Genomic DNA, 12,808 nt, shown 5'->3' on the forward strand with positions numbered 1-12,808 from the left:
AGATAGCCTCAGAGCTATCGCGCCGACGTTGACAACAGCGCCACTTTACAGAAACTAATTCATCGGTCCAATAGCTATAAGTTATGCTTTTCTACCTGTGTATGTGAAATTGGTAATGGGTTGTCATTGTTTGATGGGTTGTCATTGTTTCACCAACAACAAAAAATTTAAAAATAAAAGAACATTATTTCTTTTTTCCTTAAAGCGTATAAAATTTTTCATAGAATTTTTAAAAACTAAATTATTTATTAACATTATATTGGATTTATTTAAATATATTAATTGTTTCTTTCGACTAATTTATATTTTAATTAATAATTTAAATAAAGTTTTTACTAAAGTACAAATAAAGGTGTCTTTTCCTACTTTTTTTTCTGGTGAAGTATATCTATTTTTTATTTATCATTTATTTCAAAGGGTACCAAAATTTTCGAAATTATTATTTTTCTTTTAATTTATAAATTTTTTGAGACAGTTTTAGGGGCGATAGCTATTACGGTTATTTAAATAAATTATATTAAACTTAATTGTCTGGTTGAAAAATATTTTTTAATAATAATATTTCATAATTATAATTTAAATTCAACTGTTTTTATAATAATAATAATACACTACATAAAGTGACAGAGGAATTAATGGTATACCATTAAAATATATGAAAATATGTTTTGCGATACAGCTTTTTATATTACATCTAGCATTTGAACATAATATATTAATATTAATAGTTATTTATTTTTGTAGAGAATTGTTGGGACTGCGAGAGAAAACATTTTGCCTTATAAATTATTAATGTTATTAACTTCATATTGATCAAATATATTTTATGTAATTTATTTTCGGTGGTTGACTTATAAATTAAATGAAGATTAGATAACTTTTTTCAATAAATTATGTATCCAATAACGAGGATTTAATGGCAAAAAAATTTAATTTTTGTCTTATTTAACTATCAAAAGTAATTAATTTTGCTTAGTCATTTAATTCCAAAATTCTTAGTGAATGACGGATTCCAATGACAAAATCCAACCCATCGTCCAAGAAAACCTCTCACTTGGTTTTGTAATGCAAAAATGCAGAGTGGGAGCTCCATCCAAAGACAGATACTTTGAAACCGTGTTTTAGGAATCTATATCTACACTCAACATTTTGTCTTCAGATTAATGTTTTTAAATTTGAAATGATGGGGAAATCATTGGCAATATTTAAAGTGTGCATTCACATTTATAATGCTTGGGCCCAACATTCTTACTTACTTGCGTTAAAAATAGCTATTTTAGGCTCGATATATCTGTAATGAGTAGAGCAGGGAACACTTCACGTTAATGAAATATTACCTTTACAATTGTCAAAAAATACACTTTAGGCAGCTCCAGAATAACTTGAAGTGTTAAAATGAAGCACCTAAGGTTGTTGAACAAATAGTTCCATAGCTAGGTGTAAAGAATTATATTTCAGGTTGATAAGTAATAACCTAAGGTTGAAAAAGAAACACCTTAAAGTAGTAAATATCTACCTCTCCTCAAATGTAAGATGAAACACCTCAGGTTGTTACATATACCTCTGGAGGTATATTTGAGGTAAATTTTGAGATATTCATTTGAACCCTTTTCAACCTAATGACATATTTAAATAATAATTTCATTTTTACCTTTGAAAAATACCTCAATTTATCCTTAAGGGCACTCTAAATAACTTTTGATCTAATGATCAGAGACCTTCACGCTTAGGGCTCAATCTTAATGGTTCAAGAGATGGGTGACCACAAATATGCTAATTAATAAGAGTCGACGATATTTTAAGTTACGAAGAAGTCAGACAAAAAAAAAGTACTTTCTCTGAATAAACATATACCATTTTTGGAAGGCTACACGCTACAGACAGATTTACGAACCCCCTAAATATAGGTGGAAGCGGCAACAATTTATAGCCAGAAGTTAATGTAATAAATCTTACTATTTTGTGTATTTCGCTACATCTCGAGAACTTTTAAAGCAAATTAGATAATTCTATGCAAAAAATTAATTTTTAGTGAACTTTCATTATTTTATTCAATAATGGTTGAAAAACTTTTTAAAAGTAGGTATACAATTCTTTGCACCCATTTTAAAAATTATAATTTTACAAGACAAAATTTGAGCGAAATCGATCGAATAGTTCCTGAGAGATCGAAGTTTAAATATCTAGCCCTTTTGAAATTCAATTTCTAAGAGACTATTCGACTGATTTCGCTCAAATTTTGTATTTTGCCATGTAAAATTATATTATTTAAAAACTGATGCAAAAAAACTTGATAACTTTTCAAAAGTTTTTTTTACCAAAATTGAATAAAATAATAAAAAATAATGAAAGTTTACTAAAAATTATTTTTGGATAAATGAATTTTATAAGTGTGTGAAAATTTTCTTCGATTCGCTTAAAAAATTTTGATGTAACACAATGCGTAAAGTAAAATTAACATTAAGAGGTCCAAACTTTGGAGCACTTTCTTGACCGCCATATTTCATGGACTGCTGCTACCCGTATATTTTGGGGTCTAGAAATCCAAATCCGTCAAAAATGGTATGCTTATTGGAAGAAAGTGCGATTTCTATTTAATTTTGGCACTTAAAATATCGTCTGTACTAAAATTAGCACATTTGAGGTCACAATGGTGACCTCAAATGTGCTAATTTTAGTACAGACTTGCAAGTCCTAGACATCTTATCATCAAATCAAAAGTTATTCAGGGTGGTCCAGTTCGTTGTTTTTTTCCTTTTGTTGCGCATTGTACATTCCAGGCTGAAAAACGAATGGAATGTATGTTACGATACATTTCAGGACAAACATCCCTTTCTGCCATTAAAGGATAGTCAATTCGTTTTTACTATGGCAAAATATTTTCAGTTTAAAATAGCTTTGCTTCTAATCTTGATGGTTGAAGGCATATCAGTTTCAGGGACAGGGGCAATGTTTTAAAAGCGTACTTGTTTGTACAGTTAGATCGGATCATGATCAATTTCCAAGAATTTCTCTTTTGTGTTAAACTAAAACTACATATGTAACTAATGGATGAAGGGTCATATTACTTCCTAATTCAGTCAGGATGCAAAAAAAAAAAAAAAAAAGCGTTAAGTTTTTTTTCTTCCATAATTTTAGTCTATTTCAGATTTTTCCTTTTTTTTCAATATTTCTTAGTTTACTTAGAATATATTTAAAATTTTATACATACCTATGATGACCAGGAGAAGTAATTAAAATTTACAACAGTAAATCCTGTTTCTGTGCGGTCCTTATTTATGCGATTTTGGTTTTGTGCGATTTATTTTTATGCGGTATATGAATCTTAGCGGCGTTAGCGCCAGTTTAATTTTTCCTATCAATGTACATATACATGTTGTGGACGAACTCTGATTACGTGGTCTCTCCTTGACAACGATGTATCTGGACTTCGCGATGCTCTGTTCATTTATTTTAAACAATCTCTTGATAAGGCAGAGTCAGTTACGTACATACGAGGGTCACTCTGAAATTTTTGAGATACAATTTGGTGTTTAAAGTTACACTTCATGAGGTTTACAAGCAATTGACCAGTCGACCGTCGTCATAAAACTGATCACCGATTTTATGGTACTAAGAAACAAATCAATTGAAATCCTATCTTCAAGCTATTGTTAACCATTTCAGAAGATGCGCGTTTTGCTTACGACGAGTAGCAGCAAACTATTTAACGCATAATTTGAAAACTTCTCCATGTACATGGACAATGAAGAATTAATTATTTTTAAAATTTCTTTAGGTCTAATTTAATTGAAAGCATTCTCTCATAAATCATTGATGTATTTTTTTTTAAGTCCAACTTTTTTTATGCGGTCCCTAAGCACCGCATAAATTTTTTTTTTAGGTACTATATCGTACAAAGTTGTTTGTTATACGTAATAATTTATAATTTTTTTTTGTATGATTTCTTTTATGCGGTCCCTATCCAACACACAAAAAAAGGTTTTACTGTATGTTTTTCTTGAGTTTATGATTATAATAACCATTTACTAATAAAAAATAAATATTTATCAGGAATATAAGCTTATAAAGTATCTGGCTCTCCCTTACAAACAAATAAAATAAACTGTGTTTTTAAGTTTCGCCTTTGAAAATTTGATTTCCAGAAACTTCTGCGATCAATGATTTTTTGAAACGTCTGAACCTTCGATCTTAGGATCACTGTTAGAGAAAAATTCGGGATTTTTCCAGAGCGTAATCAGCCCTGCCTATTGACAAAACAAGTTACGATTACTTTTGGACCACTGAAAGCTAAATTTGTCACTTTACCACTTAAGAGAATTATTGTAAATAAACTTAGAATTTTTTCTGCCTTACGGGTAGAAGTCTCAAATTTCAACTGAATTGCTATAAATCTGTGTCTGATGAGCAAAAAACTAAACATCTTCAAAGTTACAAAATAATCCTTTAAGTATTTCTTGAGAAATTTAAAGCACTTGTTTTTTGAACCTGGGACATAGTATAAAATGTCCTTTCACTAACCTGGAGTAGACACAAAAATAAGTTAAAAAATAAAATTGTGTGAAGATAAACTGCTGGAATCTTAAGTAACTCAGATTTATTTGTATTGTCATTTAAGATTTAAAATTAATTAAATACGATTTAATTTTTTCAGTGCCTGTATCAAAGTAATACCATGTTTGGTACTATATATGTTTGATATTATACTTATGTTGTGGAGGTTAAAATTTTTTAAGTTCCACTTATTTAAATTAAGAATCAAATATAAAAGATAATTTTCAAAGTAAAATCTTCATAAAACAGAGGAAGTTGATAAATAGGAATTTTATAATCAATATTTAAAGATTAAGTGTAGGAAAGAAAGGAGTAGATTTTTTAAAAATTTATTCTCGAAACATTTCTATAAATACAAAACCTTGTATATTATCAAAATTTCATCAAACACAAATGCAGGAAGAAACTAAACTTTTATTGGACAAAAATGTAGCAGATTTAAAAAACTAAATATAAATTTATACAATTAGGATTAGAAGCAAGCAATCACAAAGTTGAAAGAAACATATACTACATAAATTACAGTTAAAAGGAACATACTGAATGCAAATTTATTGAAAGTAAAGTACTATTCTATCAAAATAGGTAACACCTATACCTAGAAACTTAATTATTTAACAACTTGGTGGGAAAATTTATGTCATTGAAGTCCATCAGAAATTAATAATGAAAGGTAAATGATGAGTTTTTATGTGGACATTTACTCGAAATTTGACAATGGATAAACAAATATTTTTTTTTAAAAAAAAGCAATAAAAATTACTAATTAAGAAATAAAGTTTGTTTCAGAATTAAAAAAAATATAAAGTTGGCTTACACATGACAAATATCTATTCAAAATATATCTCACAGGAAGAAAATCAAAATAAGCTAAAAAAAAAAAGTCTAAAAAGTTTAGATTTTGAACAATACTTTTGCTCTGGAGGCTGCAGAGGGCCGACACAGGAATAGTGATACCACTGCGAATAAGAGTCGCACAAAATAGTATCACCATACCGCAATCTTGTTTGCATGAATAACATTCCCATGTCATCATTCTCGATTTTGTAAAATCACATTTTTAACCAATAGCCACCCATCAGAAGTAAAAAACAGCTTCATTCACTTCATTAATTTCAACACATGATTCCATACAAGAAGAAACCTTCTCTATACCACATTCTATAGCAGCTTCTTCTTCAAAATGCCTTTATTTATGGTCTTCGATAATGTCTCTTCATCTACAAAGCAGTTCATAAGCATATTTTTTTCCCTCCAAAACTGCTTTTCTTGTAAAAGGAGTGGGCCTATTACCTTTCTTCCTCTTCAAACCAACAATTTTTGTCGTTAAACCTAAAAATATAAAATATTTTAAGAAAAAAAAAAAAAGCTAGATAAAAGAAATCATTGCAGAAGATAAAAATTGCTAAAATAAAAATAAAGTAGTTTTTAAGGACGACGGGAACCCGGCATAAATAATATCTATTATTTATGCCGGGTTCCCATCGTCAAAAAATCACTCATTAAATGGCCCAAAAATTAATTCTAGAATTAATTTTTGGGCCATTTAATGAGTGATTCTTTTTTAAATATGCAAAACAAAACAAAAAAAAAAAAAGGAAATTTTTTTTTTAATTTTAGTAAGAATTGCTAAATTGTGTATTGTAATCTCATTTGCTAAATTGTGCAGTTAGAAAAGCTAAGGAAGGGAAAATAATAAATCTGACCAAATTGAAATTGTTTTAATGCAAGATTAATATACTTGTTCCTTTCACATTATTGTTGCATTTATATTTTATAATGTTAGAGTTAAAAATTGTGTCTTTAACAATAAAAAAGATTCAAATACAGTGGTACCTTGAGATACGAATGCCCTTACATACAAGTTATTTGAGATACGAGGAATGGCCTTGCAAGCCCTTCTCGTCCTCGACAATGCTCCCGTTCACCCACCAAGCCTCGAAGTCTATAGCCGAAAATTGTGCTGCCGGCTAAGTCCGCAGCTTTGAAGGAATCGAAGTCGAAGTGCCAGCGGAGGAGGAGATTGTGCCTCTGAGAAAATCCATGGACCTGGTGATGGGTGAGCATTCGGGCGTACTGCAAGAAATTGGATTCGAGGAAGAATCAGAGGTGGAGGAGGTTATCTCTACAAATGAGATAAAAGAATTCTTGGGAATGTGGAAGAGAATTTCACAGTTCGTGGAAAAGAAACACCCTGAAAAAGTTGAAACTGGTAGTACATCGGAGCTATTTAATGAGACTTGCCTAACTCATTTCTCCAGCATTCTGAAAAGGAAGAAACAAACCTCCTTGGACAGTTTTTAAATCTGACTAAAAAAGCAAAGACCAGTGAAGAGAAAAGCAGTGACTAAAATTAAGCATATAGTAGCATTTAAGTTGTGTGTAAGTTGCATTTAAGTAACCAAAATACAAATATGCATGTACACTTTATAAAAGCAGTTTTTTCTGCTTTACATTCTCTTTTATTATGTTTTTATATAGTATTTGTCATTTATAAATACATTTTCCTTATTCAAAAACACACAACAAAAACAATTGAGGGTAGCATTTTTGGGGACGGAACGGATTAATGGCATTTCAATGGGCAAAATTGCTTTGAGATACGAGCAAGGTTAGGGAATGAATTAAACTCGTATCTCGAGGTATCACTGTATATGTATTAGTGAGTTGGTGATGATGCGTTATTTAAACTCCTTTTAATTTTGTTATATGCATTTTATATTAACTTTTTGGATTTATTTCTATTTTTAAGCTTTTACAATACTATTTAAATAAAAATATTTACACAGTAAAACTTATAAAAAAAAGATCATTATCATAAAAAATACTATGTCATAATTTAAAGTGAATAAAGATATTTAAAGAAATATGAATTATATTAAATGTCAGCACAAAATCACTATTTATGATAATAACACTCCGAATATATTCTTCCTCAATCGGAAGCAAATTGTTTACTAATATAATACTATTATAAGGGTCATGCATTAAATTATTAAAAAAATTATATTGTTATAACAGTTTGCATAACTAAAGTCAATGTACTTGCTTTACTTACAAGTATTTCATTGAATTTATTTTTAGAACACAAACATTAAATTTGCCTCAAAACTTATTTTACTTGGTCAAAAACAAATTCAGAATTTGAATTTTCTATGTGTCTTTGCTTCTAACCATATTTTATGGATACATAAAATTTAAAGCAAGGACTGCATATGAAAATTTACTATGTTCTTATATATAACTAAAATACATTTGACATTATGGCAAGGTAAAAAAACAGGGGATATTTCGTATTGTGATCTGGCGAAGCAACTACAATTGCCAAGGTGCCAAACAGATTTTAAACTTGCACATTTTTTAAAAAATATATGTAGATAATTGCCTAGGGGTAACTACAAGTTATACCTTACGAGTCAGTTCCTTTCTATGACATTTCTTTTAGTTTCTCGCGGGTCACTGCCCGGAAGTTTCCTGGACTTTACGATTACTCTGCCGCAGATCACGATACAGAAATCTCCATTAACAACAGTTTGAGCAACAACAATAAGTTCAAATAGATATTATAATATTCACACGTAAGTCAGTGTAAATCACTCTGAGTAACAAAATAATTTCTTAACTATACAAACAATATTATGATAGAAAATGGAGATAATTAGAGTAAATGTAGGAAAAATTTTTACCTATATGAAATGGAACAGAAATATAGATACTTGGAGATTCACATATTTTTGAACTTTCTCTTGGTGCTCAACAGGTATCAGGCTTTCTTTAGGCGAAGAACGGAACAAAGATTCGGAGAGGACATGGTCATGATCCTCATTCATTGATTTTATCTGCAAAAATTGTTTATCTGGAGACAGCAGCTGGACAATTTTGAGTAAAGGTTCTGGAAAATAAATTTTTTTTTAAACAAACTACGTAAAAAAAATGTATAAACTAAACTCTATAAGGGCTTGCAGACACAATATAAAATAATAGATAGCAGGTCAGAGAACATATAAAACAAGAGTGTTAAATTGTTCTTTACAAGGTGTATAGTGACTATTGACATGGTGACATAAGGAACGATGTTGCTAATCAATTAACACATTTTAAATAATTCATTTTAAATAACACATTTTAAAAATTAATTAAACAATACAAAATTTACTTACTTGGATTGGCGACTGTTATCTGTACATTTTTTTTAATGAATTCTTCCACCATGTGTATTTCAATTCCAGCGGAGCCTTATCAAATTTTTTAAATTTCTTTGAAGCATTTTGTAAAGTTTTCGCTTCTCTCTTCCAGAAGATCGTCCTTTTTTCTTTTTCAAATTCATGAATGGCTATTTGTTATTCTTCATATGAAGAAAATCAAGATGCTACAAAAATTGTAGCTGCCTTGACTACGATAAACAGAGCTAAATTATTTTTGAAAAAAAAATCGGAGAGTCACGTGGACAGATACGCTCTATGATTGGTTAAAAATTTGATCGGTAAGATAGCAAAATGAATTTTACTGCGCCGATAATCGGTGCAATAGACACTCCGTATTTATTTCTTGCACAGTATATTAAAGTAGAAGTATATAGTTACTAACATTAAAATAATTGAAATATAATTTTTCTTTTTGAGAAAGATTTCCCACATTTTGATATTTTTATGTGCCTTTTTGCATTTATTTATAGCTAGAGTGAAAGTTTCTTTATTTATCAAGAATATTTAGAAATTTATAATAAATGCAGACAGATTCGTTCACGTTTCGTAATTCGCGGAAATTAAATGGCTCCTGTTTAATGTTTGGTTGTGTTCAGAGAACAAGTTGATTTATTTACCATATATTTTGTAATTAATTATAAAAAATGACAATTAAAGCTGCATTTTTAATGTCTGCTAGAAAAAGAAAATAGAAACTCTTTAGTTTGACCGATCATAAATGTAGATTTCTTTTTCTTGTCTAGAAGGTAATCAAGTATTGTAGTTCAAGAGTTTTTTTTAATCATTTAATTACATTATTGAATTAATTTTTTCATTTTCTTTTAAAAGCTGAAATCACTTTTTTAATGCCTTAGATATTATGAATTTTTCATTCTTTTATTATTATATAAATTACTATTCTAAAATAAAGTTGGCACGTCATCTATGTGACAAGCGGCTAGAGAATAACTTGTAATGCTTAAGACTCATATGCTTTTGAAAATTAATAAAAACACTGAAACTAACGCTTATGTTTTTGTTTCCTGATTGTGTAACATTAGCTTTAATTAATACTTATTAATTTAAAAGTTTTTTTTTTGTTGACCCATTCATAATGACATTGTAAAAAGTAATATTCCTGGGTTTATTATTTTGAATGGGATTATTACTTGTTTGTGTCTTGAGTTTACTTTAAATCATAACCATATTTTTTTTGTATGCAAAAATAGTCATTTTTATAATTTAGTTTATTGTTCTTTTTTTTTTTTTTTTTTTGCTTCTCATTTAGATTTTAAAGATTGAAATATGTCTACTAAGAGGCCTGCACCGCAAGATAATTCAGCTCAAAATTCTGCTAAAAGGGTTCATTTTGAGCCATGCAGAATTGGTTCTGTTTCAACTCAGGTTTGTATGCATTTTAACACTCTTTATCTAGTAGATATTTTCAACCTTTTGAATACAGTTTTTATAGTAATATAATCTTGACTTAGTCAGGTTTCTATATTGTGAACTAGTAAATATTTTGGCATTTTGTTTAAATCTTAAATGTCAAAAACATTTACTTATATTTCTGATTATATTAAGGGGAAAATTTTTAGTAAATATGGCTATGAAACTATGCACATTTTGATTATATGTATGTCTTGTGTTTTTCAGCAAGAGATATCACCTTTTGTTACTTTTACAATTAATGTATATTGCTATTTGTTCATTCTAATGCTTCTTATTAGTCTCATGATATTGATGGGAAATTTACATTACATCAATACATAATTATATATGATATAATTGAGTCTAAAAGAAAATATCAAAACAGTAATTTCTATTTAATTGAGATAGTCATGTGTATGTCTTTTGTTTTTTCAATAAGAGATCACATTTTATAACTTTTCCAATTATTGTATCCTGCTATTTTCAATTTTAATGCTTCTTATTAGTCTTATGATATTGGTGTGACATTTACATTACATCAATACACAAATAAATGATATAATTGAGTTCAAGAAAAAATGTCAAAACAGTGATTTATATTCAATTGAAGATAGTCATATCTTTATCATCAGCGAAAAAACTTTTACACAGTTTTTATTTGCAGAAAATTTTAATCAAAATTTTATTAAAAATGTTGTTTATAAATCTCTGTTTTAAACTTTTTTAAAAAAGTAACATTTAATAACTTAAATAAAATGTTACAAACAAGATAATTATATTATATAATTAGCCAATCATATGAATTTGGAATTCTAGACTAGATTTATCTCAATTTTTTATTATAAATAAAAAAATTTTTAATATATTGGACTTTTTTAGTTCTATTTCAAAAAGTTTTTTTTTAAAAAGATAACTGTCATCTCTTAAAATCTTGTCAAATATCATTAGATATACTATCTAGACTAAACAAACAATTGAATCAGTTTGTCTGAAATAGTTGAATCTAAGTTCTGTAGGGTGACCCGGGGTAATTCACGATCACTCTGTTTCTGGGGTAAATAATGATCACGTAAGTTTCATTAAAAAAAATTTTTTTTTTTTTAAATTTAAGACATGGACAAGAATGCTTGTACACTTTACTAAAGTATAACTACATTTACTTAAGAATAATTTTTTGTTTAATCTTACAAAATAAGTATCTTTTAAACTGCTTTCTGTATTTTCCATTTCAAAGATGGATTTCAAAATGTACACATTTCTACAAAGATCTCCCTCCTTCTCTTAATAATAAATATTTTGAGTCACTTTCTTTTTCTTTGATATAAAAGTAGTGTAAGCTTTTGTTTAATTGTTTCACATCTACTGTAAACATTATAATTGATTATAGGAAACTATATCAAATGTTGCCCCCTACAGATGGGGTAGTTATTGATCAATGGGGTAATTCCTGATCATTGTCATTTCTTCTTATAAATAGTATATAAAATAGCTTATAAATACCTAATTGTCTTTTCTTAAATAACAGTTCATATTCATTAAGTGGAACAACTATAAAATATATTTTAACTGTCATCACAAAATTTGTTTTTAACTGTATACAAGACTGTATTCTGATTTGCACCATTTCTGGCTTATCTTACCTTGCTTCTATCTTAATTTTATGTGTGTACATCGTTAGAATAATTTTTAAGTTTATAAATTAGCCTAGTATAAATATGGTGAGAAATTATAAGCCTAAAAAGGATACTAAGTTTCTAGAAAACAAAATTAATGAATTTCTTTTAATGATTGAAAATGAAAATTTCAGTGTGAGAGCTGCTGCCAGAGCTGTTGACATACCTTACTTAACTTTACACTTTCCTTTAATGAAGTTAAAAAATCCAGCAAAAGTGACCCATGGAAAAACTCTCTTATATTTCAGAAGAACATGAGAATGAGTTGGCTGATTGCCTAAAATGTATGGCACAATGCAAAGATTTTTGAAAATTTAAAATGTTAATCGTTCTTCTTGCTTTTAAATAAATCATTTTATTAGTTGCTTAAACATATCTTTTTGGTTTATTTGTTTGATCTTGATGTCTTATTTGTTAATTACCGTTATATAATTATTTTTAAACAGCCCCTTTACAATAAAAACTGGTGATCAGTAATTACCCCAGAAGTGATCAGGAATTACCCCAGAAATGATCAAGACCAGGGGTAATTCCTGATCACTAAAAATTTAAAATCTTTTAAATTCTAATTAGATTTTCAAACAAAAGAAGGTGGCATTGAACTCATCTCATATAGCCTCAAACTTCCAGCAAATATTAAAATTCTATTTTGAATAGTTTTTTCACAAAATAAATGTTTGCGTTTTTTGATCAGGAATTACCCCAGGTCACCCTAAATTGTATATATGTAATCGTAAGCATGTTTGATGAATTTCAATTACCTTTTCGTTTTTCAAGTTTAATTTATAGCCACGTGTTTTGCGAATGCTGGGAAATGTAATTTCATACAAATTTTGCATAATTACTTTCTAATTTAATTCAATTAAGATCTAGATACATTTCCTGTTTTTACAATTGCAATTTTGCCAAGAAGATTTCTATAACATGATGTGCTATAGAATAATGGTCAAGTTTGGCAACTTCTGG

At 28.4% G+C, this 12,808-nt stretch overlaps 1 protein-coding gene and 1 long non-coding RNA gene across 6 annotated transcripts in view; one reads left to right on the forward strand and one right to left on the reverse strand.

Annotated features, from left to right (window-relative positions):
- Window positions 1-4,867: 4,867 nt before the first annotated feature.
- LOC147815760 (uncharacterized) lies at window positions 4,868-8,969 on the reverse strand. 2 transcript variants are annotated; one of them, XR_015431374.1, is made up of 3 exons: window positions 8,715-8,969; window positions 8,241-8,446; window positions 4,868-5,886 (listed from the first exon to the last, which is right to left on the reverse strand). It is a non-coding gene; the product is annotated as an uncharacterized LOC147815760 (long non-coding RNA). The 2 variants fall into 2 exon arrangements; XR_015431375.1 differs by lacking the exon at window positions 4,868-5,886 and adding an exon at window positions 6,702-6,819 and having other exon boundaries at window positions 8,715-8,904.
- Window positions 8,970-9,292: 323 nt separating this feature from the next.
- Window positions 9,293-12,808, forward strand: part of Bre1 (E3 ubiquitin-protein ligase Bre1) — a 38,588-nt gene continuing 35,072 nt past the window's right edge. Inside the window, exons 1-2 of one of the 4 annotated variants that reach the window (XM_043042664.3) lie at window positions 9,293-9,505; window positions 10,027-10,142. In XM_043042664.3, the coding sequence (XP_042898598.1) occupies window positions 10,044-10,142 (99 nt within the window). In that variant the 5' untranslated portion in view covers window positions 9,293-9,505; window positions 10,027-10,043. The remainder of the gene's footprint in view (window positions 9,506-10,026; window positions 10,143-12,808) is intronic. The other 3 variants (XM_043042659.3, XM_043042662.3, XM_043042655.3) reach the window with 3 other exon arrangements.

The sequence above is a fragment of the Parasteatoda tepidariorum genome, chromosome 2, assembly GCF_982258835.1.
Source record: "Parasteatoda tepidariorum strain Cologne lab strain chromosome 2, Ptep-v5.0, whole genome shotgun sequence".
NCBI lineage: Eukaryota > Metazoa > Arthropoda > Arachnida > Araneae > Theridiidae > Parasteatoda > Parasteatoda tepidariorum.